Source organism: Anabrus simplex, chromosome 10 (assembly GCF_040414725.1).
Source record: "Anabrus simplex isolate iqAnaSimp1 chromosome 10, ASM4041472v1, whole genome shotgun sequence".
NCBI classification, from domain to species: Eukaryota; Metazoa; Arthropoda; class Insecta; order Orthoptera; family Tettigoniidae; genus Anabrus; species Anabrus simplex.
The window spans coordinates 73,847,868-73,875,763 of NC_090274.1; the positions used below are offsets into that span (position 1 = coordinate 73,847,868).

The window sequence follows — 27,896 nt, forward strand, 5'->3', positions numbered from 1 at the left end:
CTGAAGTGTTGGCTATAAAACACTGCTAGATTACTTTACAATACAAATGTCATTACTAATAAGTTTTTGAATTCAGGGGCCTATAGCATGAAATACAATCACGGCTGGACAAGTTATATAGGTCCAACAGGTAGGAATTTTAATATCTACCACTGAGAACATGTCAGTGCAATAAATTCTCTACCATGAGAGAACACATGAAAGATTTCAATCACTCCTATACATCCACTGAAAATGACATGAACACACTGAAGATCTTACAGAAAAGCAAATTACTCAATATCGAGGAAGAAATCCATATTCACTTTGATCAAAGATGTAACCCCTTCAGTGGCAGGTTCTGGCAGACCTCCTGTGCCAAAAAGGTGAGGTTTATTTGGAGGAAATTATTCATTTTTAGGAAGCAAGGAATGAGTAACTATTGATGATGATGATGATGATGATGATGCTTGTTGTTTTAAGGGGCCTAACATCGAAGGTCATTGGCCCTGAGTAACTATTATTAAGGGAACACATTTATATATTATTCAAGGTTAATAAAAACTTACTTTACACTCTATTTACATTTTTTTACAGTAGGCCTGTGACATAGTTGCATAAAAATTGTGGTGTTTTTAGAATACTGTCTTTGACCAAAACATTTTCATTTCAGTCTTTTGTATTATTCCCACCAATAACATTAACACAATAAACTGCCAAATTTCATAAGAGAGTGTTTCTTTCCAAAACTGTTTTCAATGCACTTTTAGCATACGAGTTAGTTTCGGTCACTATCAAATTTACAATTTCATCCATTAGAAACAGTTCAAAACAATCAATCGCACTCACCTTTGGTAATAATCCAACCCTAACACCAGGATTTCCCGTAAATAGAATTATATTAGGGATCACACGAATGTACGTTCAACATCTTCTACCATCACCTTAGCTTCTCATGTAATATCTTCTCACTTTCACTAGAAATACTAAGAAGGTCATCATCTGAAGAATCAATATAATCGTTATCACTATTATCAGAAATACTAATGTCACGTAGAGATTCATCTTCATTGTAATTCCTTATTTTGTGCTCAAACATCTCTTCCATTTCACGCTCGCCATTTCTATTTACCTGACCAGCTGACCAGAGATATATGTAAAGTAGAGAAGTTAAGACATATTTTAGGCCAGAGACTTCATGAATATAGCTGGAAACCCTCCCACCATCTGTTGAAAATGCTGGAAAATATTTTCCAAAGAGATTACAGTACCCGAGAAATTATTGGGCGATCACGAAAGGAACACTGCAGCTAAATGAGAATTTTTCGGGGGGTGACATTATGGACAAGCACGCACCACCCAAGAATTTCTCAGGCGTGCCACTGAAGAGGTTAATGCAGCCTCCAATTTCAATGAAATTTCAGAGAAGCTCAATGTCTTATATGATGAAAACATGAATTATTACAATAAGTCAATTACATGCCTTTCCCACATATGCATTATATACTACGCTCCCTTTTTTGTATTATCCCTCGCCTCCCACAATCTCCTCTGCCAATAACATTGCTCACACTCGCACAAGCACGAACACATTACAGACTTACTGTAAATTTAGCCAGCGCACATACATGATATGACGCAAACATCGACCTGCTAAAAGTGAGATTTATGTCTGATTATAGCTATATGGATCTTCTATTCCTAAATCTTGCTTCCCTCATTGTAATATTCAACTAAGAAGTTTCTTTTGTTTCCTTCTAGATTTCATATCTCACAACATGACCTGAAGGAATTTCATTTTCTACTCAACTGTACGACTGGCATTAAAATTAATTTAATCTACATTTGTAAACTCTAACATTCTAGAAGATTTTATATAAAGTGGAACGACAATTTTAATGAATTTACTGTCAATGTTTTAAGGAATTGAAGAAACTTTTAAAAAGAATTTATTGCAGCCAGATGGCCATATAATGGGATACAACAATAGGTTTCAAGGTTACAAAGTAAGCATGAAATATTGTCACACTACATACTGCGATTCACAGATGCTCGAGGCGGTTTAGTCTTTACTATAGTCAACTATGCTCTTTTTCCTTTTACTACACAGTGTTATATGGTATTTGTCGCATGGCTTCTTACACAGAGAACATATACATTCTTTGTTCGGTTCATGATATTTTATGTTTTTGCAAATTTTGTGATGGAAGCCGTGTACGGCGAGTCTAGTGATTACGTTTCTTAGTTCCTGATTTTCCTGTGTCCATCGTCTATCGGTCATTGCTTCCGTTGCGTAAAAATCCAGTGGTATGTCCTGTTGCTTCAGATGCTTCTGCTCAAGTACCTTCTCCATTTGCAGGGTAGATAAGCAGGTGTAGTTTGAATCGGAGGACTTCTATATAGAAAGGTTCCCTTGCTAATTCATAGATTAGTCTGGACGGTGACGATCTTGCCATGCCCAGTGCTCTCTTAAGGAATCGTGCTTTCACTTTTTCTATCGTGGTGAGGTCGTTTGTGATTAGCCTTTCCCATATTATCTCTAGACCGTATGAGATAGTGGGAGTTATTTTGGCGTGGAAGAGTTTCATTGCTGTTCGTAGTGAGAGTTTGGTTATGTTCTTCAGATCATATATTCCTCTGATGGCAGCTGTTGCTCGTTGCTTTATGTGGTGTCTGAAAGAGTGGCACGTTGTGTGCAGGGTGACGCCGAGGTATTTGTAGGTATTGACCGACGTAAGTTCTTCTTCGCCGAGAGTTATTTTGTTTTCCGCTGCTAGTTTTCCCCCTTTTTGGAAAGCCATGTACACTGTCTTTCTCTGGTTTATGTTATATTATAATTGTCATTTATTACACAAAACTGTTCACAGACTCATTCTGACTTAATCACACTACTCAAGCAACTCTTTCATCTAACAATGTTTTTCCATGCACCTATTTTATGTTAAAAGTATTAATATCATATGAATGTAAATTTTACTCATGTTTTTTAGTTTTCAATTTATTAATTTTTACTTAAAGTTTTTTTTTTTGCTATTAGCTTTACGTCGCACCGACATAGATAGGTCTTATGGCGACAATGGGACAGGAAAGGGCTAGAACTGGGAAGACCGAGCTCAATAGCTGCAGTCGCTTAAGTGCGGCCAGTATCCATTATATGGGAGATAGTAGGTTCGAACCCCACGGTCGGCAGCCCTGAAAATGGTTGTCTGTGGTTTCCCATTTTCACACCAGGCAAATGCTGGGGTTGTACCTTAATTAAGGCCACGGCCGCTTCCTTCCCACTCCTAGCCCTTTCCTGTCCCATCGTCGCCATAAGACCTATCTGTGTCGGTGCGACGTAAAGCAACAAAAAAGGAACTGGGAAGGAAGCGGCCGTGGCCTTAATTAAGGTACAGTCCCAGCATTTGCCTGGTGTGAAAATGGGAAACCATGGAAAACCATCTTGAGGGCTGCTGACAGTGGGGTTAGAACCTTCTATCTCCCGAATAAAGTTATTTCTAGGCATATGAGTATGGCATAATGAAGCCAAACCATGTACTGCTCTTTTATGATGTTTTTAGAATTTTGAATTGACTAGGTGGACAATTATACTAGTTTTATCAAATAGTATGTCCGACTCGTTGGCTGAATGGTCAGCGTACTGGCCTTCGGTTCAGAGGGTCCCGGGTTCGATTCCCGGCCGGGTCGGGGATTTTAACCTTCATTGGTTAATTCCAATGGCCCGGGGGCTGGGTGTTTGTGCTGTCCCCAACATCCCTGCAACGCACACACCACACATAACACTATCCTCCACCACAATAACACGCAGTTACCTACAAATGGCAGATGCCGCCCACCCTCATCGGAGGGTCTGCCTTACAAGGGCTGCACTCGGCTAGAAATAGCCACACGAAATTATTATTATCAAATAATATAACCAAAGTAATGGCAAAAGGCAACAGCCATGATAGGGCATGAAAATGGAAGACTCCCTAAGGCCCGGTTTCACAGTATACGCTTAAGCCTTGGATAGGGCTTAAGTGGGAGCTTAAACTCTGGACGAGTTTCACAGTGGGGAGTGCAAGTGGTAAGCCGAGCTTATCTGTGACTGGCTTAAGCTGTATGCAACTGAGGTTTAAGCTAAGGATTCACTCTACCACGATGTTTTCTGAAGAAGACGACTTTGATGACGAGGAAATGCAAATTATTTTAGCTCATATGCAGCACAGAAGAAGACCAAGACCAAGAATATTTAGAACGCGTCCAAATCATTTTCATGTGTGGAATGACAGAGAATTCTACGACAGATTTCGGTTAAGTAAAGAGTCAGCAATGATGGTACTAGAAATGATTGGTGATGCTATTAAACATAAAACCGACTGGTAAGTACCTACGGTATATAATAGATACAAATATAATAGACCTATTAATTAATATATACCGTACATGTATGATATTGCATTTGCAATTCATTTTTCTATCGCATTCATGTCGTCGCATAACCAACAATTTACTTTATATTTCAGGAACTAGGCCCTCTCACCCGAAACAATCCTCCTCTTAGCATTGAGGTTATATGCAAGTGGCAGTATGTTAATTACGGTCGGCGATTTCTGTGGCGTCTCGAAATCGACAGCATGCAGAGCTGTCCAAGTTGTTTCACACCACATTGCTCTGCTGAGGGATAGATTTATCAAGTTCCCTGCCACTCAGGAAGAAAGGATTAAACTGAGGGAACAGTTTTATAAAATAGCCAGATTTCCTCATCTTATCGGAGCTCTCGACTGCACTCATGTCAGAATTGTATCACCAGGTATGCATTATGATCAGTTATTATTATTATTATTATTATTATTATTATTATTATTATTATTATTATTATTATTATTATTATTATTCTCTTTTCTCTGTACAAATATATTTTGTGTCACTCCTAGCTTTGAGGTTTTGTTGCGCTAAGGTGAACAGTTGCAGAATGGATACACTGATGTACACATTCAACTTCCCCGCTTTGAACCTAACATTGGAGTTTAACATTTCAGTTGAAATGCTGCACGCATGCACTGAAGCCTGTGGTAAATGTGTGTAATACAGTGCATGAATAACCTTACCTTTCTACCCTAGGATGAGTACTCGTGCATGTATCCATTCTGTATTTGTAGGCCTATGGTATGTAACTGACCTTTTCCTGTTATGATGGGCTTATGTTGTGTTCAGCTAAACAGCTGCAGGATGGATACCTCACTATTGTACACTTTCAACTTCCCCTCTTAGAACCTAACATTGAAGTTTAACATTTCGGTTGAAATGCTGCACGCATGCACTGAAGCCTGTGGTAAATGTGTGTAATACAGTGCATGAATAACCTTGCCTTTCTACCCTAGGATGAGTACTCGTGCATGTATCCATTCTGTATTTGTAGGCCTATGGTATGTAACTGACCTTTTCCTGTTATGATGGGCTTATGTTGTGTTCAGCTAAACAGCTGCAGGATGGATACCTCACTAATGTACACTTTCAACTTCCCCGCTTAGAACCTAACATTGGAGTTTAACATTTCAGTTGAAATGCTGCACGCATGCACTGAAGCCTGTGGTAAATGTATGTAATACAGTGCATGAATAACCTTACCTTTCTACCCTAGGATGAGTACTCGTGCATGCATCCATTCTGTATTTGTAGGCCTATGGTATGTAACTGACCTTTTCCTGTTGTGATCAGCTCGACAGCTCCAGGAAGGCTACACCGATGTGTACATTCAGTTTAAACAGTTAAATTTTAAACTCCAAGGCTGGGTTTTCATTTTGAAGGTTGCACTCATGTATGGAAGACTGTCTTAAGGGAACCTGGATGTGAAAAAGTCATCAAAAAATAGTATTTTGGTTTTTCACTTCTGTGTACAGACTGAGTTTTCCTGAATTCATAGGTATATAATGTGTATGGGGTAGCACAACAAAAGTTTATTTTTTTAAATATGGTTGAACCCATGACAATCCCTCTCATCTGTCATTTATCATTACAAGTTAAATACCTAGTTTTTGTCTTGTACCAAAAAAGCTGTGGTCACTGGAAAGCATTATAGCCACAAACACTTCCCCTCCTATGAGGTTCTCAAGGCTATTAACACCAATTTAACCAAAATAGGATGAAAGTGAATATGGAGCTGGAAAATTTTGAAACAGTTAAGAGTGAGTTGAACATCATGAAGTGTCTGCTTTGAGCTTCACCAAAAGTGATGTTTTCCAATTTTTAGGTTCAGTTTCCTCGGGAACTGTAAGATCTTGTGCAAGAAAACTTAGCACTCTTCTTTAAAACCCTAATGGCTACAATAGAGGCTTATAGAAGTTAATTTCCCCAAAATATTAGTTACATGGTACTCACCCTCTCCAACTTCTTGAAGGAAAAAATTATTTTTTGAGAACCTATTTCAGTAAGGTGCAATAACTATTTGGATATAATTGTAAGTCTTTATTTCAGGTAATAGTGTTATTAACTTGCATAAGAATAATTATGGCTGATAAATTAAGACAAATGCCATTAATTTCATGGATATGGGTCTTCAGAAATAAGCCAATAAACATACAGATTCACATCCAGGTCACCTTAAAGGGTGAATGATTCTATGAAGAAGTTTAGGTTAGATAGAAAAGCAGGTAGCTTAGCTTTCTATCTGTTCATGGCAAATTTGTGCATGTAACCTTTCTGAATTTTTATTACTACTCCATGTAACTTACATTCTTGTACTCTGACATATTAACTACCACTTGTCATTGTCTCATTTTAGGAAGAGAGAATGCAGAGATTTTCCAAAACGGGAAAGGATTTTTTTCCATGAATGTTCAGACTCTGTGTGATCCTGACTTAAAGATCACTGACATTGTTGCTCGATGGCCTGGTTCAACACACGATTCTACTATATTTAACAATTCTGTTATAAGAGCTCGATTTGAGAGTGGTGTTATCGATGATGGTAGTCTAATCGTTGGAGACAGCGGCTACCCAAACAGGCCATATTTGATAACGCCACTAGCTGCACCCGATTCACCTGAAGAACAATTGTTTAATGAATCACAAATTCGAACCAGAAACTGTGTAGAAAGGAGTTATGGTGTATGGAAAAGAAGATTCCCAATACTCTCCACAGGCATACGACTTCACCATAACAAAGTTCAGAGTATAGTGGTAGCAACAGCTGTACTACACAATATATGCTGCCTTAATAATGACATGAACTTACCAGTGTTGGAGCCACATATTGAAAATGCAGTTCATGTTGTGAATAATGTACCTAATGCTAGGGAAACTCAGAATTTCAATAACTCTGTAAGAAATGCAATTATTTATGACCATTTCAAAAATTTAAGACAAATTCAAGGTTAAAAACATGTTTTAATTGTCAAGAATGTAATGTACAATATACTTCATAAATAAATAAAAATATCACAGGCTTTTTTAAAAATATTTCTATCTCTAATTTTAACTTTTCCTTCACTAAATTGTGTTCATCTTCATGTAGTTTCATTTTCAGTGCATGACTCTCCAGTATCAAATCGTGCTGTTCTTTCATTTGCTTGATTTTTAATTCATGTTCTTTTTGAAGAAGCGTGGTTTGTAAGTGGACAAGTTTCAACTTTGCTTCTGCCAGTCGATCCCACTTTTCACTGGTCATTAATTGCCCAGTAGAGTCTTTGACTTTACCTGCAAGTATAATACCACAAATTAAAAAAATACTGTTAATTTTACCAGTAGGTAATGTACATTACTACAAAACATGAGAAAATCTTGGCTGGCACATTGTGTGGAAGCACTAACTGGAACACTTTTTTCTGTGTTCTGCATTTAATCATTAACAGTTTAAATAAAAATACCTGTGTTTTTCTTAGTTGGATTCTTCTGATTTGCCTTCTTGACATCCGGTGATGTTGTAACTAGAAAATAAATGTTTTTCATCATCCTTCATAATTTACTATATTGCTTTACAAACATTAATTCCCACATACCTAAATATGCATTCTAAGCCAGCAATCATTATCATGTGTTTATCAGCTTATTATACATTCCCATATGCACACCATTTTTGAAGAAATAGGTAGGAATATAAATTTAGTTTGTCATGAGGTGTGTGAATTATTACATGAAAACCAAACAAACCTAATGGTAGAAATAAGTAAACCATTCTTAAAATGCATGGAACTTAACAATATAGCACATGTATGAATAATAATTATGAGGTGAATAATTATTATTCACCTAATATGCTGCAACTATGAAATAGGACATATATTATTTAACATTCATAGTTATTTTTTATTCAATTGGTCATGACATAAACCTAAAAACTGATATTTACCTAGCAGAGAAATAAGCATGCTAACAGTATGTACAGACTCACCACAAACAGTAGGTTCAGGAAATAAATAATTCCCATCATCATCATCATCATCATCATCATCCACTACAAATCTCAGTTCTTTGGACATCGGTTGCCTCAACATAGCTGGCACATATTTACTCCAGTCATTGCTGGGAGTTCCTAAAATAATAAATAATTATGAAAATGCATCCAACAAACTTTAAAAAATTTCATGGATTGCTATATGTGCCACTATGAAAGTCTATTTTTTTTAACAATTAAAAGGTATCATCTGGGTCATTGAACAGCACACTGATATGGATTGCCTCAACATTGATGGCACAGTTTAAAAAAAAAAAAACCCTTTACAGATGTAATACTGAAAACTGGTCCTACAAATTTCAAGCAATTAAAATCATTTTAAAATTTGAATAATGCATTCTTGTACTATATTATAACTCTCATTACCTATACCTTTGATATGTTCATGACAAATAAAGCAATCCTTCTATGCATATGATTCACTTTACAGAACAATTACTGACCTGATAAGCTGCTGTCTTTCCCAGTGTTACTACATTCTGCAATGGCATTATCACTGGAACCTGAAATATAAATATATGAATTAGAGCAGCACAGTGAAAAACATGTAGTTTTTTAAATATTCAGACACATTATATTTATTTAGGCCTACCACCATAACTCAATGAATCGCAAATATGAACCAGAAACTATATACGAAAGACTGCCAGTCTATGGAAAAGAAGATTCAAGTGAGGTAAGCTAGGGTGGAGTAAGTGAAATCACCAACTTTTTTGAAATCCTTCTTTCTTTCTTAATCAGTTTACCCACCAGGGTTGGTTTTTCCCTCGGACTCAGCAAGGAATCCCACTTCTACCCCTTCAAGGGTAGTGTCCTGGAGCGTGATACTTTGGGTCGGGGGATACAACTAGGGAGGAGGACTAGTGCCTTGCCCAGGCGTCCTCATCTGCTATGCTGAACGGAGGCCTGGCAGAGGGATGGGAAGATTAGAAGGGATAGGCTAGGAAGAGGGTAGGTAGCGGCGGTCATGGCCATCGCGACATTTGCCTGGAGGTGAACTGAGAAACCACAGAAAAACCACAGAAAAACCACTTTGAGGATGGCTGAGGTGGCAGATAATCACGCTCCAGGACCACTACACTACAGAGGCGGACTTTTTTGAAATCATTTCAGAAAAAAATAGGTAAAGAACTGACAGGGAATCTCCCACTTGGGCGACAGTCCTAACTGCAGATCAGTGGTGAATGGATGAATCTTAGGTTGGAGTATATAATAATTCTATATTACAACAAACAAATCAGCAATGATCCAGTTAGGAAATGACACACCATGTAAGATGAAATACAGATACGGTAATTTTTGTGAAGGAATCATTAGCCTACAAGATAGAGAAATGAGATACAATTATATAAATGTATGGGAAACTAGAATAAAAATCTACCGAAGGATAATATCAAGGATTAAATGAAATGAATGAAGCCTCTTTTACACAGAAAATAGAACACTGATATTCACTCTACAAAATAAATTCGTCGCCATAAGATCTATCTGCGTCGGTGCGATGTAAAGCAAATTGTACAAACAAAAAATCAGTTACTGACCTGACACACACTTATCTTTTTCAATGTAGCTGCAACCAGCAATAGCAATATCACTCGAATCTGAAATTAAAAACAGAGAAATATGGACAATATTTCAATAGTATCGAGCCACTTAAATCCAATGCCTACTTCCATTTAACATGCAATAGAATAGCCTATATAACATTTTACAAAATGAAAGAAAATGGAATATATGCCTACTTACTCTGCACTATATTAATGTCGTCACAGTCATAAACTGAAACGAACCCATCAATTTGAACACCAATTAACTCTTTCAGTTCTTCGTCGACTGGTGTTATTCTTGATTAATAAATTTTTTTTTCATGATGTTCCGTATTGATATCTATAGTATGTCATAGAAAGAAAGAGATCCACCTTATCAATACTAAATTTAATATTGTTATTTAAAACAGGACCGGTTTCGACTTATTACAAGTCATCTTCAGCTGTCATTTACATACACATTAGAATACATGTTCAAACAGTTGTATCTTACAAATAAACATGTCGTGTTTGATAGACATTAGGTAGTATGTCTAGAAGTGAAATTCTGCTTCTTACATCTAAGTTTAAAGGATCAAGAATATTAAAAAGATATCTATCTTTAACACATTAAAAAATTACAACACATGATAAAATTTGTTGTTTACACCTGACCTTGAATATAGCATTATCGTTCAGGTTTTACTAATAATAGTTCTTTAAAAGGACTTTTATATTGCATTGTTTTTAGTCGACTAAATATGCTTAAATGTAGCCGCATGTGCTTATACAGATACTTCTTATTAGGCTTAGACTTTGTCAAAATGAGTAATGTGAATTCAAAGTTGAAATTACAATAACAAAGTGAAGTGCGTTTGAATTAATAGTGATCTAGGTAATTGTAACCTCTGTTGAATAACTCCTGCAATTATATGCTATTTAAAATACATTTCATGCAAAGAAGACATTAGCACACTTCAATATATAAAAGTAGAAAGGTATAAAAACAATCATATACGTTTTGTGAAATTCATATGAAGTAATGTTCTTTCCTCATGCGTATGTGTCAATTTCAAATGGGGTAGTATACTTTATATAAACTTTTGTCAAATTAAGTAATGTGAAACTGAATTTTGAGATTGCGTTGAGAAATGAAATGCCAGGTAATTAAAACCTGTATTGAATGACCTCTTCAAATATATACTGTGTAAAATACATAAATTCAACATAAAACAATGGTACCTTTCAATATAAGTTAAAAGGTAAGAGGCAGTCCTGCAAATTTGTAAAACTTCATATGAAGTACTGTTCTTCACGTGTACATGCCAAGTTCAAATGGGGCACTATTGGCCACTATTTGCTTAAAGTCCAATCACTATAAATTTATATTGTCTTGTTGAATATACAGATTGAAGATGAATGTGCTGCTGGGGTTATGAAAGCTGTTGTTGTAGGTGGTTCTTTTTCGGTCTATGATACTTGCTAACTATAGTCGTGAGATGATTGGGAAGTGTATCGCTTGGCAGCTTGGCGTGTACTATTTTGTACTCATTTTGACAAAGTCTAAGCCTAATAAGAAGTATCTGTATAAGCACATGCGGCTACATTTAAGCATATTTAGTCGACTAAAAACAATGCAATATAAAAGTCCTTTTAAAGAACTATTATTAGTAAAACTTGAACGATAATGCTATATTCAAGGTCAGGTGTAAACAACAAATTTTATCATGTGTTGTAATTTTTTAATGTGTTAAAGATAGATATCTTTTTATATTCTTGATCCTTTAAACTTAGATGTAAGAAGCAGAATTTCACTTCTAGACATACTACCTAATGTCTATCAAACACGACATGTTTATTTGTAAGATACAACTGTTTGAACATGTATTCTAATGTGTATGTAAATGACAGCTGAAGATGACTTGTAATAAGTCGAAACCGGTCCTGTTTTAAATAACAATATTAAATTTAGTATTGATAAGGTGGATCTCTTTCTTTCTATGACAGACTGGTGTTATTAGCGATGGCTTACTTGGACCACCACCTGTACCTCGAAGAGCACATTTTTCGTCCGCATACTTCTTTTTGGTGATTTTTTTCATATTTTCATACTTCTTTTTTAACACATTAGCATCTCTATGCACTGCACCACTCCTGGCATTAAATGTATCCGCAATTTTGTTCCATGTTTGAGCTTTCCTATTCCACAATAATTTATCTGATTGTTTACATTCTATTATATGCTTATAAGTTCTTACAATCTCCAATAAAATGCAAACTTCTTGCGAACTGAAGTTTGCAGTACGCTTATTTGAATCACAGTTTCCGTTCATTTTTCTCAATTATCTTGGCTGGTAAACGATGTATAACCTACAAGTCAATCAATCATAGGCTACGGATGTAAACAAAGATGAGAACTGAATCATTGCGCATGCGCAAGCATTACCAACTTCGGAGATGTTCAGCTTAGTAAAGCTGCACATGGTCCCCGTACTGTGAAACTCGTAGTGTTTAAGCCAAAGAGTAAGCCTTGCTTAAGCGGCGTGCGTGGCTTACTAAAGCTTCGGCTTAAACTCAAACTGTGAAACCGGGCCTAAGTATTGCACACCTAATTAAAAATTGAGTCAGAAGAGTATAGGAGTTCAACAAAGAGATTGGATAGGAAAGATGAAAGAGAGGAGCTTAACACAAGAGGAAGTAGTGCCTGACTCAGCTGGTGGAACTATGGTTGCCAACCCACACTCCCAATCTGAGAGCCTCTGGGCCCCTTTTATGAGAAGCACCGCACCTGCAACGGGGACCCACGTAGGAAGTATATCCATTTCAAGTATTAACTAAAAAATATATTAAATTATGCATAAACTTTGAAGAAATGAAATTAGACAGCAGTTCATATGACAGATTCTACTGTAATTAATGTAGTTATGTTAATGAAGAATTCTAAATGTATGTTGCACGCTTGCCCATTTCTGATTTAACACCCTAAATCAGCATGGATCAATTAATGAAAAATCACATACCTCCTGGAGACTGAGATCAGCAATTGCAGCATGTGGATCTTCCTTAATCTTAACTCGAATGTCAGAGGTTCGGACAGCATTTTCCTCCTATAAGGAAAATATATCAGCAGGTAGTTATGTCTTCACAGCAGAACCCCCTCCAAAAAACAAAAAAACAACCCTATGGTCATGTAACAGACCCATGGAGAAATACTAAAACAAACTTAAAATATCACAAGTCTACACTGATTATTATTGGTCTGATATACTCCACTAAAGGCTTGTGCAGCGAAAATACTGCAGAAAAAAAAGATGACAAAATATGACGCTGAAAGGAATATTGGGATGTCATGATAGGAAGACCTGTTTTAATATAGACACCTTGGTATAAATTTAGATTTAAATACATTATTGGCCGACAACTATATGATACTCCAAGAAAAAGCCTTTCTTCAAATATCTGAAGATATTTTCACCATATAACAATGTTTATTTCATATATACATATACAGATTTTATGTAGCAAAGTTAACACAGTAAGTAAGCCACAGTTAATCGTAACTTCACGCTTCACTCTTAACAATATCCCAACATGTTACTGTTTTAAACTCACAATTCTACCATTGTAGCCCAAGTGGTGATGGTACGAGTTGCCACATGGAACCTACCCATACTGTGCCGTTTTCTTTTTTTTGCTAGTTGCTTTACGTCACACCAACACGGATAGGTGTTACGGCGACAATGGGACAGGAAATAGCTAGGAGTGGGAAGGAAGCGGCCGTGGCCTTAATTAAGGTACAGCCTTGTGTGAAAATGGGAAACCACAGAAGACCATTTTCAGGGCTGCCGATAGTGGGGTTCAAACCTACTATCTCCCGAATACTGGATACTGGCCTACTGTGCCGTTTCCATGTGGAACAAACGCCACAGCGCGAGTGTGAACAGCAAGCACGAGGTCCAGAAACATGGTGCTGGAACAGTCTAGGCAAGAATTCAACTATATGCGTCAAATATGCGAAGAAGTGTTCGTGAAGAGAGATGATAATAATAATGCTATTTTTTTACGTCCCACTAACTACTCTTTTACGATTTTCGGAGACGTCGAGGTGCCGGAATTTAGTCCTGCAGGAGTTCTTTTACGTGCCAGTAAATCTACCGACATGAGGCTGACGAATTTGAGCACCTTCAAATACCACCGGACTGAGCCAGGATCGAACCTGCCAAGTTGGGGTTGGAAGGCCAGCGCCTTAACCGTCTGAGCCACTCAGCCCGGCGTGTGTGCGTGAAGAGAGATATTTTGCTTTCCTCTTTGAGCAAAAAGACGTGTAAAAGCAAGTATATAATGTTAAAATTAAGTTAAATGAAGAATATAAAATGTATAAAATAAGACAAAACCAAAGATCTTACATACAAAGGTAATGTTATGCAGGGTAAAACATCAATAGTTGTTAAGAAGGATGGTGGCGACACCTAGGTATCGATAGATGTCAGTAGGTATGTAAGATAAACTTCCACATAGTGTATAATTCTGTTATTCCACGTCTTGTTTAAACGAGAAAGGCGGAACACAAAGCCTGGCCATTGTTGTTGTCGATGTAATGGTACCGTGAAGTTGATATATGGGAAGCTTAAGAAAAGTTGTTGTTAAATGAGCATATTACTGGTATACATTAAGAGAAGTTCAAGCGTATGCAAATTGAGTGTGAAGATAGTTGTTGTGTGTTACGTACGCAGTAAATGAGTGCCAACAGTGTGAAATAACAAGGAAATACTTAGAGTTGTACGAGGCAAAGCCATTACAAGGAAAGCAACGTGATACTTAAAAAAATTGTCGGTATCTCGTAAACGGCTACGTATAATAGGAAGTATACGCATTGTTGGTTCAATAGTGATTGTGTGTACTGAATAATCTAATATTAGCCTTTTTCAACTGTGATCTGCATGAAAGTAAGATAACAATGCCAGAAAGGTATTCAGGAAACAAACAGGAGAGCATGGAGAGTTAAATAAGTAAAAGCGTGTCCAGCTGAGATGATGGCGTGGTTACGAGGAAGTATAACATAGGCCATGCGCTTTCTGCCACCTTGGCCAACCAAGCCAGTAACCTTTACATTATTAATAATGTCTTTTCGCAATTTATTTTATGCAACATTTATTTGCATTCCATTGCATTTATTAGTATACACGATGTAGATAGTAGTATAAATACAGTACATGTCCTGAAGTAGTTCGTAAAGACGTAAGAATAAATGCACAATGAGCGACGTGATATTATGTAATTAGGTCTGTATTAATTCATATACGCGTTTGGCGACACGGTATTAGAAATCCTATGGTATCTTGTGAGTGAACGATTAGTTATGGTAGTAGGCGACTTCGGCATTGTTTACATTATGCTGTGGTATCGTGATTACTGGAAGGTACGAGCTTACGTGTGCATATGTAACATGCGTTTCCATACAATCTGAGCATATTTACTGTGAAGTTAACACAGGTAACGCAGGGAAATGGAGACGTCATTTAATACGTGTAAGGAGACAGTGAACGTTGTAAATTCAAGGGCAAATTGTTCCTCGAATGATAATTACAGCAGGTTTACTACAATTACGAGAATGGTTATGAAGCAACGGCATATCGAGGTATCAATGAAGATGTTATGCAGGTAAGTGATACAAATATAATGAAGGTACGAGTGATAATAATAATAATAATGTGAATCGATGTGAAATAAATATAATAATGATGGTGATGTGAGTGCCAAGTGTATTAAGTGCCTGCAATGGTGATAGTTATTGTGTTGATAAATAATATAGTGTAGGGTGATATCGTGGTATGCTATTGATGCGTGGGCAAGCTCATGTGATATTAAGTGATTCAGATAGTGAAAGGTGCTGCGCCATGAGAATGAGGTAATAAGCTGAGATGTGATAGTGAAAATTTATCCTAAATTCGTTATGTAGAACGTGCTATTTAACTGTGTTATGTTACTGTGAAGATAGATCATGTAAATGGAAGTGTTCATGTACAAGTTAATGCTGAGATTGTAATATCCATGTGTAAGTGAATGCTAAGGTTGTAATATCCATACATGAGTGAATGCTAAGATTGTAATGTTCATATGTAAGTGTAAGCTAAGATGGTGATGTTGATGATTATTAATTGTGATGCGATGTCGGCCACGGTTATTCAATCGATTATCACGACACACGGATGCCATATTCGGAATTTACGTTTGGTTATTATGATTTTCAGTTGGTACGATAGTGATACGCTTGCGGTGTGTAGGAAGCTTATCACGCACATAGCATCGAAGACACATACCATGATATCGGTTAGGTTAGGTGTTTTACTTCATGGACATGGTAGTTAAGTTTAAGTAGTAGAGATATCATGTGATGCCTTGTTGACATTTGAGTGTACATATTTCTTGTTCTTACATGTGTTGTTTCTTATTATTCATTTCATGCAGTAGTATTAAGTTGATACGATCCTCGAAGGTATGTGTGAGGATGGACGTGTAATTATTGTTGCGTCAAGATGAGCCTCATCAGAAAAACATAAGTTAATTAGGATAGTGATGATTATTGATTTTAGTTAGGATAGGTAATACATGAAAAGGCATTATTGGCTGGACTCATTCGACGCAAATAAAATTAAACTTCGCATAATGTAAACCTTGTACGAAAGTAACAAAAGGGTACCCATAACAATGAAAGTAAACAAGGAGTATGATCAGATAGGTGATACATTCAAACAGAACAGGTTAAAAACGAGATCTCGAAAATAATTATTAATTTCAAGGTCCATGTAGATTAATGAATAAGTGTAAACATGTGTTCGTAATTACGAATAGCTCTTGGAAAATGAGGATTGATTAACTCAAGATTACTGCATTATGTTGAAATAGGGCTAAATCAATTGAATAATTTTAGCAGTCATAGTGTCAGTAGCAATGATTTCAGATATCTAAAATTAAGATCACACTTTGGTTTCATCTTGGTTAGGTAGGATCACTTAAATGAATAAACGGAATCCAATCCTGAATATCTCCATCCTTTCATTATAAACTAGATGTAAACAACCTTACCTGTAAACTTGATTCAAACCTCAAGGTCATACTGAAATATAAGTAACTTTAACCTAAAACGAAGTCACGCTCGTTACATGCATGGTTCAAGTCACAAAAATAGGTAATGCAAACAAAACAGCGATGGCCTGAAAACCTCAATGCATAGATTCAGAATCCAGGTCGCCCAATAGAATTCCAGATCCGATCTCCCACCACAGACGCGAAACGTACTCATCTGAATACCTCAGCTAGCTGCGGCACACATACATGCGTCTCTCTGAAACAGCCCCACAACAAGAAGAACCCGTCAAGACCCTGAGTGTAGAGTGCTCCCAGTGCTAATCGATGGGGCAAGACGCTGATGTCACAATACATCAGAGTAACTAGAAAAAATTCAAGGCTTTTTTTTCAAAATGAGGGGTTGCTGTTTAAATCTGTTCAGCTATTTCACAATCAAAATCATTTAAAAATGGCTTATGTAACATTTTTCTAATTTCAAACTGGACAAGGTCTTTAGGGTTTGAATGAGGTAGGAACAAATGAAACCCATCCAGGACCCACTGCTTGCTCCAATGATGGCACATCAACCCATAATGAGGGTGCAGAAGGAGGAAACTATATCCTATTATTCTTCAGAATTCATCACAATGTATATCTGCAAGACACTAGGATCGTGGAGCAGAGTTTGTGAGGAAATGGTGGTTGGGATTCTTGACCACCCACCCTATCACCTTGTGATGTTCATTTGCTGGAGCCTCTCAAGATATTTATGAATAACTAATGCTTCCACACTGATGATGAAACTAAAAACTGTGCCTCTTGAACAACACCCCCCTACCCTTTAGACAGCATTCACCACATGGTAAGGCAGTGAGATGTGTGTCAGAAATTGCAGTATTTTTTCTTACAGGACAACACAGCATTTTATTTCATTAAAATTTTCTTATTTGTTTGCTTTGTAACTTTGTTGTATTGGCCAGTATTAATACACAGGTTTCAGTTCGTCACATCTCATAGCAACTTAATTTATAACAAAAAAAATTGCACTAGTTCCTCGACAGTAATTCACGATTTTTCTACTAATTCTGGCTCAACATGATTTCTTAGGATAAAATCAATTTGTAACTTGTTTGTAACTGCCAATTACAGGTACTGTTTCGTGATAACTTATTAAATACCAACCAACTATTTAGAAGTTTAAGGTCTGCATTCATGTCAAAGATTAAATGACCAACAGTATAGCTGACATACAAAAAATAATCACTATATTTTTTACTTTCCTACTCATCTTCCACTATATTTCAATCTGGACACCACCACTAAAAACACTACACTGAACCAAAATATGCAGAGTTAGAAACAGTGGTGTACAGGTAGAGTGCCTGCATCCTACCTGGAGACCCCATGTTTGATTCCCGGCCAGGTCAGAGACTTTTACCTGGATCTGAGGGCTAGCTTGTCGTAGGTCAGGTATCCTAAATAGGATAAAACCTTCAATACTCTTATTTTGAGTTTTACGATGAGCCAAAAGTATTATGTTATTGTATTTATGTTTCGTGTCCATGGACGTATAACGTGCATATGCTTAGCCTGGTTAACATAGCAACGGACGTACGGACACACAGACTTCCAATATGGCGTCAAGGAACAGCACCATTAGATCTCTGATGTAAAACATGTATAAATTCTATGTAGATTGTTTTAGAGAGCGATTGTTTTTTTGTATTCTGAGAGAGGCACTGAATGTTTTCTTCTTCTGACAGGATGAGTTTCATAGTGGAATAAAGTAGTTTTAGAAATACGTAAAAGTGTTCTCGTGTGATATTTTTATTGTGTAAAATAGAAAATCGCATATAGAGAACGACAAATTGGCGACCGTGACAGGACTTTCGAAGTTTAATGATGAAGATTGATCAAATGACCGTTGTGATTTTACGAAAGGCGCTGATATCCCGAGGGTTACCGACGGCTGGGAGCAAGTCGGAACTACAAGAGAGACTACGCCGGGATCTGATAGAAAATGAGGAAGACCCAGGTAGTTTCGCTTTTGAAGTTGTCTCGGAGAAGGAAGCCAACGACCGGGTAGGCATGATGCTTACGCAATTAACTACTTTGATTGGGATACAATCTGAAAAACTCGAAAGGAAAATCGAGGCCCAGGCTCAGGAGATAAAAGGCCGAATCGATTCCTTGGTAAGAGATCTGAAAGAGGATATTTCCAAAATTAATGACCAAAGCAACAGCGTAGAATTAGATGTACTGGTAGATAAAGTAGTAAGTGATATGAACACCTTGGAAAACGAAGTCAAGAAGAAGAAAGACGAAGAGAAAACCATTTCAGAGGCTAACAATGCAAAAGATCAAGATTTTGATGCTCATTCTACAACTGAAGAAGATCAACGAAGGAAACCTGCGTATGATCTGTCCTGTCCTCATTGCTTAATACAATGTGACACAGTACAGGAGTACAAAATGCACCTCTATTCACCTAAACACATAAATGTCATGAGGAAACAACCATTACTACATAAGCAGACCTTGCAGCGAATGCGTATGAATCAACGTCAAAAGCACCGCATGCTAGATGAAACTGAAGAGTTCCGGCATACACTGTCTGATAGAACGAAGTTCTGTGCCATTTGTAAGCTCAATTACAAGCAACCCAAATCAACACACATGACTTCTGAGGATCATGAGAATATGGTGAAATTCTTGAATCCATATTGCCGGGTGTGTAAACAAAGATTCAATACACTAATGTCTTACGAACATCATCTGTGTTCCTTAGATCACATCAAGTTCAAGGCTCTCTTGGCCGACAAATCCAAGAGTGACGATGAAGAGAGTGGTGGAAAAGATGATGAAAAGGAGCTCAACCTTGTCAACTTTATGATTCTTGATTCAGTAGGTTCTGTTGGTAGTAAGGAAGGAAAAAGCGGAGGAGATGGAAAAGCTGAAAAGAAAGCCGGGGGAGAAGAAGAGAATGAAATAGTACCCAAATCTAAAGACAAAACTGAAACCATAGGTGCTGAATATGCCCGGATTGTGGGGGTGTATTACTATGATTGGTGTCGTACCTACTTGTCATTGTATGAAGAACAAGAGAGTGTTCTAACCATCCATTATCACTCAAGGGCACGCTTACGGCGACATGTACGTTATCGTGAAGATAGATTTCTTAGAAAAGAGGCTGAGAGACTTCATCAGAAAAAGTTGGCAAGAAAGATTCTGAAAAAGAAGCAAGGTTCTGAAAGGCATCTGGAGAGAAGGATCAATCAGATAGTAAAACAGCGGAAAATAAGAAAAAAAGTGAGAAGGATGGTGAGAAAAGCTCAGAAGATACAACAGGTGAATCTTCCAAGAAAAAGAAAAAAGACGACTGAAATGGCAGTGAGGTTTCTCAAGGAGAAGATGTTATCTCGATCCCTACAGGATAGCGGAGGGACCGGAGAGTGGGCACTCACTAGGGGGTCCCGGAGGAGTACGAACTTCGGAGAGGATCAACATACACTGATACCTGTTCTGGAGGATGGAATAGCTGTAGACATAGATAACAAGACGACTAGTTGTAATTTGGGACCTGGAGAAGAGAAGGTCCGGAATCAGTATTGAAGGTTTTAGGGGGGATAATTGTCGTAGGTCAGGTATCCTAATTAGGATAAAACCTTCAATACTCTTATTTTGAGTTTTACGATGAGCCGAAAGTATTATGTTATTGTATTTATGTTTCGTGTCCATGGACGTATAACGTGCATATGCTTAGCCTGGTTAACATAGCAACGGACGTACGGACACACAGACTTCCAATATGGCGTCAAGGAACAGCACCATTAGATCTCTGATGTAAAACATGTATAAATTCTATGTAGATTGTTTTAGAGAGCGGTCCGACTTGTTGGCTGAACGGTCAGCGTACTGGCCTTCGGTTCAGAGGGTCCCGGGTTCGATTCCCGGCCGGGTCAGGGATTTTAATCGTCTCTGATTCATTCTTCTAGCCCGGGGACTGGGTGTTTGTATTTGTCCCAACACTTTCCTCTTCATATTCACACAACACACTACACTACCAACCACCACAGAAACACGCAATAGTGATTACATCCCTTCATATAGGGTTGGCGTCAGGAAGGGCATCCGGCCGTAAAACAGGGCCAAATCCACATGTGCGACACAGTTCGCACCCGCGACCCCACAGGTGTGGGATAAGCGGTAGAAAAAGAAAAAGAAGAAGAATTGTTTTAGAGAGCGATTGTTTTTTTGTATTCTGAGAGAGGCACTGAATGTTTTCTTCTTCTGACAGGATGAGTTTCGTAGTGGAATAAAGTAGTTTTAGAAATACGTAAAAGTGTTCTCATGTGATATTTTTATTGCGTAAAATAGAAAATCGCATATAGAGAACGACAAGCTCCAGGTTCACTCAGCTTATGTGATTATAACTGAAGAGCTATCTGATGGTGAGATAGCAGCCTTGGTCCAGAAAGCCATGAATAACACCCAAGAGCATTCGTCGTGCAAACCACATGACATCTCATAATCTGCAGGCCTTTGGGCTGAGCAGCAGTAGCTTGGTAGGCCATGGCCTTATGGGGCTATTGTGCCAACAGAGGGGGGGAGGGGGGAGAGAACAAACTGTAACTTATAAAGAACAGTTTCTGGAGTAAGACACGAAATAACAGTTTAACATTCGCAGCTAAAATTGTACACTCAAGAACTTCCAATTTTTTCTGTTTTAGTGAACGTGAGAAGTAGAAAGAAACCTAACAGGGACATGAGGTAGCTGGAATTGATGAGGTGGGAGCCCATCTAAATGAAGAGGGCATTTTATAGAAAAAATGTAGTTAAATAAAAAAGTCCTCTCCCTTTTTTTAGAGGAATGTTCTTTATGATCAATCCACTTACAAAATTAGAGGTTTTTTCTGTATCCGCAGGCCATGCTAGCTCACATTTGACAAACACAGGCTCCTCCATACTTTTCAACCTGTAAAATACAAGCCATATAGATATTAACACAAGCCCAGCATACAAATTATGAATCACCTTAAACTACTGTATTAAATATTAATCATTCAAATCATATTCCCATGGATATGCTCTTAAACAAATTCACAGGTGGTCATTATTGTGTTAAGGAAAAAAAAAACCAACTTATCGTAATTCTAGTCAGAAGAGGAAAAGGAGGAGTTCCCACCATTCACAGAATAAAGCCATTTACAAAAGAAATGGAACGACAACAAAAGACGATGACAGATCTATGCCTACATATCTTTAATCACTTTTGTGCAGTGCATGCACAACACACACCAGCTGCTTAGAGTTATGAGAGCTAGACAAAATTGTCATTATTTATTTTGAGATGTGTAACTACATTATCTTCATTAACCTCAGACACACAGAAAAGCTGCCGGACTAGCTCTGTAATGTTCCTGTCTTGTGTTTGCCACTACATAGTCACTGGTCGGCCACATGTATGTCTCAGCTGAGCCAGCTACATTTAATCCCTAGTTTTCCTTCTGATGTCAACCTGAATGAAATATTTCCTGTCTCCTGTCAAACTGAACTTTCTGCCTGGTGAAAAAAATTCAATGTAAATGGCTAGTGAGAAATCTTTTGAAGCCTTGAGTAATGTTCCACATTGTGTTCGTGCCTCTAATTATTGTTGTAGTAGATTTATACACAATCTTCAATTTGTAAATGTGTAAATACCCTTATTAGGACTGATAATTTTTGGGATTTCTTGGAATTTCCTAGCATCTGATAAAAGGAAATACATGTAGACTTAAGACAAGTTTTCCACTGATTGCTTGTAATGGGAAGAAAACATTAAAACCAGGTTATTGTCTTTACTGAGATGAGATTTCATGGTCAGTATAATTAAGAGGATTGGTAAATGAATTGAGTACTAGTCCAGGATCTGCTGGCATGAGTCTGCATGGGCTTCGTGACTGTGGGTTGTGTGACTGTGTGCCATCATTGAAAGGTTTGGATTTGCACTAATGACGGATAACTTGAAGGGACATATAGCAACGGCTATGTCAAAACACTGATGATCTGGTACCATTGGCTGTTCTGACATAACACAATGTGATCACGATAGATTGGATTAAAACCTTACTAAGTAGTTAAAAAAAGAGATTAAGGATCCAATGTAACGCGGCTCAGACGACGTGACAAAAACATAACGGAATATGAGGTACATCCTGCCAGCAACAAAACCATTGGATTGGTTTTATTAGGTTGGGCTAGTGGCAAAACCATTGGTCTGTGTTGGTTAGGTTCACGTAGTGACAAATCCATTGGTCTGGAGGTTAGGGCCACAAAGCAGCCAACAGCCCTCCAGCATCCCCTGGGGGGAGAATTCGGTAGTGACAAGATCATTGCAATCGACCGAAAACCAATCAAACTGTAATTCACCGTAAAGCATTGATAGTCACAGGGTGAGCTTCGGTTGTGGGTAAGAGTATTCCAAATTGACAGACTATTGTCGAAGCACTCTTTTGATGGCAATAAACATTAAAATTAAATGATGATGATGCTTGTTGTTTTAAGGGGCCTAACATTGAAGGTCATCGGCCCCTAATGGAACGAGATGGACGACATGATACATGATACTCAAAATTTTAAAATATATCCACTGACAAGAGTTAAAAAAATGGTGATGGGAAAATGAGTATGAGATTAAAACAGCAGTGGATCTAATTCGCAATGCCCTAGTTTATAATAAAATAAGAGAAAATACAGGAAGAAAGGAATAAGGCATTGCCTGGTAGTGCAGATATATAGATGTAATTTACATTAGATGTTAAAATAACACATTAAAATACGCAACACAAACTAAAATGGGATAAAAGCGCAATTGATACAAATACCGAGGACAAAGGACATCATTAGACACGATAAAACAGACACATTAAAATTAAACAAATTATTGATCTACCAAGGTTCTGTCTGGTAGATTAATTGGAAATGATGAACCAACAATATACACAGGTAGCATACAGCAATCAGTAAGACAGAATATAAAATCATAATTAGTTCCATTCTTTAAAGAAAAGAAATATCCCAACACTTCTGGCTGCAAAGAACTTTGCTTTCCACCGTATAGCATTTCACCCTCCAATCGTGGGAGAATGTTAAAAATATGAGGACACTACTGCAAAAACAGGAAGTTGCTCACGACTTTTTCCTAAAGTTTAGTTTTTGGTGATTGTTCATAGAACGAGTACAGAACATCACACAAGACTGAAATGTGTTTTGACAAGCAGAGTATCCTCTCAGACATGAACCAAGTATTGCAGTTGGTCTTGCTCAAATGGGCAAGCGGACGGAATATTAAACTAAGGATCATGGAAGGTGTACTAAATGGAACGGACACCTTTTGTGATGAACACATTGCAATGCTATCTGTGTTACTGTCTTACTGTTAATGTACTAGGTATCTGCACATATATGACCTTTAAATATCAAACTGCCAAGTAACATGTCAGCTGAGTAGAGAAGTTAGTGGTGAGATCACCATATATTTGATAACTTGAAGCTGTCTTCTCTGTTGATGTTATCTGGGTGCAGCTCTATCTATACGGCTTCCCTCAGAAATAGAGCACAGAAATCTTTTACAGGTGTGATAAATGGAGACCTGTACTCAAGAAATACATGCATAACACCACTATGACAAAGTGCAACACGCTGAAGAAATTGTCTACAGATGGCAGTGAATCAGTAATTTCCCTCCCAACCACCACAGCACACCGATCCCTCAGTCCAGTTACTGGGTGGGGGAGGGGCTATGGATAGTATGGTTGTGATTCCACATTTTTTCGAAGAATTATATTTGCTCACTCTTGGAGACAGGCCCTCACAAGCCCTGAAGTAGGCCAATGTACACTAATTTGGCGGAAAGCTTGGCTTTGTTAAATATATATGTGGCTGTAATCAATGCAGCATATCTATTTCTTTATTTTTATTATAGTTTCTCTCCACACAAAACCTGCTACTACACAGATAGGACCCACAAATATGACATCATACATGCACTGGCGCATTCTGGCATAGTTCCATCTCAGTTCCTTTACCAGTTGCCGGGCCAGCAGGTCATGCAGCAGACCCCTCTCATGCCCCCAAAAAACTGCTACACAATAAAAAAAAAAAAAAAAACGCCTGCATGTTGTTCGCTTGAAAGAAAAGTACCAGTGATCTATATACTTGTGTAAAGGGTGTAGGCCTAATGATGGAATTCACCAGGGTTTTTTTATCATAAGATAGCAAACTTAGGGAGACCCCATACGAATGGAGTAAAAAGGAAGACCCACCCAAGTGACTCCAGAGTGAAGCGAACAAGTTGTGGCAAAATTGTATAAATTGCTGTATGCTTTTTCAATTCAGTACAGTACTCTAACCTATATATGAAGGGTAATCAAAAAGTATAGTTACAAAGCCTGCAGTGAAACGTGTACACTTTATTTCATATAGTACTGACAGTACATATATTAGGTTATTTTTCAACTTAAGTCTCCATAACCGGTTAGGCATTTTTCGATTCATGGGATGAGTACTGGCACCAAAGAAAGTTTAAATCATGAGGAGTTATTTACGTGGTCCATAGCAGGCCAAAATCGATAAAAGAATAATAATAATGTACAATGGGTGATTGTTTAGTCCACCCTGTCAATATATTATTAATACTTGAATTATTTATATGTTCGATGTTTTGGGAGCCTTAACTCCCTTCCTCAGCATATTTACATCAAAAACAAACTTATCCAAATCTCAAAAAACAACATCATATCCTATTAACATTATGCATTGTCCTACATAACATCAACTCTTGACCAACATATGTAGACTTTGCTTTTTTATATTAATGTCTGTTGTAACCCAACACTTACGACATGGAACATATTTAAAAACACTCTTGAACAGTTCACTCATTCCTCCTATCCTTTACACTCTTACAACGTGTATCATCACCTTGGGTGCATCAATTAGCGAAGTCAGACACTGATAAAATGTTACTTGCCACTGCTTGTCTTGTTGCTGCCACTAGGAATCTACCATCTTATCATCCAATTTTGACATCATTACAGGATACATTGATTTATTACAAAGTTGTATACATATTAAAATTTAGCCATGTATGTCCCATCAGGTCAGATGTCGTTATGCTCAACATTTGCAGGACCGGACTCTTTAAAACAGAGCAGAACAAACCTTCCGTTATGTTTCCGCAAATGCTCCTCCAGTACTGTAAAAAAAGGCTATGTTACACGTTAAAATACTTTTATAATTTTAAATTATTAGGACTTACATAGAGGACCGATATGGTGAAGTTTGTCGACATTGAGGTGAATTGTCTGGCTCCTAGGTTATCTTTTTGTCATGAATCAGCTCCTCCGCGAGAGCTGTGTTCAAATCTGTTGATGCTGTGCTGGATTGGGCACTCTGATCCTCATCAGTGACCTTTACTCTCCCGGCCGAAAACTTTCGACATCATTCTGCGACATGCTGACAGGACATTACAGTCTCTCTGTAAACCTCTAGCTGCCGGTGAATGTCAGCCACAGTTACATGTTTCGCCCGCAGAAGGCAAATAACAGAGCGGATTTCTTCGGGGCAGTTTCCCAAACAAGTCACCATTTGTGTCTACCTACAACTAGCTCTGTAAGTGGCGAGTGGCTAAAACTTTGCACAGTTGCCAACTGCATGTATTAGAATGACTGCACACTACTAATTTCTCTACTACAACAGATGAAACCCCAGGAATATTGGCCTTGTAACCTTAGTTTTTGATCATCCCTCGTACATGGCATATATAGTAAACTAGCGCTTTGCCCGCGGCTTCGCTCGTGTCATAGTTGAGTTATGTCCCATTATATTATTTCCCATTTTCTTTTGAAGTCCACTGAACCAACCTTATGCGTCGTTCATCGACTTTTGTACGAAATGTAAGACATGAACGTAAATGATGTGTTTTCCCGTTCCGGCTTCGGCCGGAATTGAAAGTTTCACGCGTGTTCCGAGTTCGCATTTAAATGAAATTCTCTTGTAATAACAATAGCTTCTATTATTTTTTAACCACGTCACACGTAATCTTTTTCTTTTTTTCTTGCTAGTTGCTTTACGTTGCACCGACACAGATAGGTCGTAGGGCGACGATGGGAAAGGAAACGGCTAGGAGTGGGAAGGGAGCGGCCGTGGCTTTAATTAAGGTACAGCCCCAGCATTTCCCTGGTGTGAAAGTGGGAAACCACGGAAAACCATTTTCAGGGCTGCCGACAGTGGGGTTCAAACCCACTATCTCCCGAATACTGGATACTGGCCGCACTTAAGCGACCGCGGCTATCGAGCTCGGTACACGTAATCTAGTGCCATTGCACAACTTAGGTGGTTTGAGGTTATGTAACAACATTATAGGTGCTCCTACTTTCAAACGTTGTGAGATGGGAATCCTGGAGGATTAAGAGTATTTAGGAATTCTACAGGATAACTGAGAGCATCGTCCGTTTGTTACACCGTGTCGACCGATTTAGACTCTATTTCTTCTGCATCAAAATATGTAAGTAATGCTTCATTTAATTCAGGAACTCTCAAACGCCCAAAATCTCACGCATGCAAATCGAGGCGCAAGAGCTCCGTGCACTGTGCATCGGTCCCGCTCGGCTCGGCTCGCACCAACGCTTCGTCTCTGGGCTACTCGACTCGGATTTGGAGCGCTACAGAGCAAATGAGTAAGAGAGAGACAGGGGGAGCGAGCGAGACAGGCGTGGGGAAAGAGAGAGGCAGCGCTATTGCTCCAAATCGAGGAGTGGGGCTCCGCACTCTGGTCATCCGAGCGAAGTCGTCTTTTGCACCGTGCACAGTGCATACACCAGGCGCATGCACCCTGAGAGGCCCTGATT

At 38.1% G+C, this 27,896-nt stretch overlaps 2 protein-coding genes across 2 annotated transcripts in view; one reads left to right on the forward strand and one right to left on the reverse strand.

The window, feature by feature from the left end:
• LOC136882431 (zinc finger protein) overlaps positions 1-27,896 on the forward strand; it is a 358,684-nt gene that overhangs the window by 198,545 nt on the left and 132,243 nt on the right. The window lies entirely within an intron of this gene.
• LOC136882321 (zinc finger protein 570-like) overlaps positions 1-27,896 on the reverse strand; it is a 235,667-nt gene that overhangs the window by 26,496 nt on the left and 181,275 nt on the right. The window contains exons 5-6 of the mRNA XM_068229551.1: positions 21,904-21,982; positions 12,960-13,046 (exon numbers count right to left, since the gene is read on the reverse strand). Of these exons, the coding sequence (XP_068085652.1) occupies positions 12,960-13,046; positions 21,904-21,982 (166 nt within the window). The remainder of the gene's footprint in view (positions 1-12,959; positions 13,047-21,903; positions 21,983-27,896) is intronic.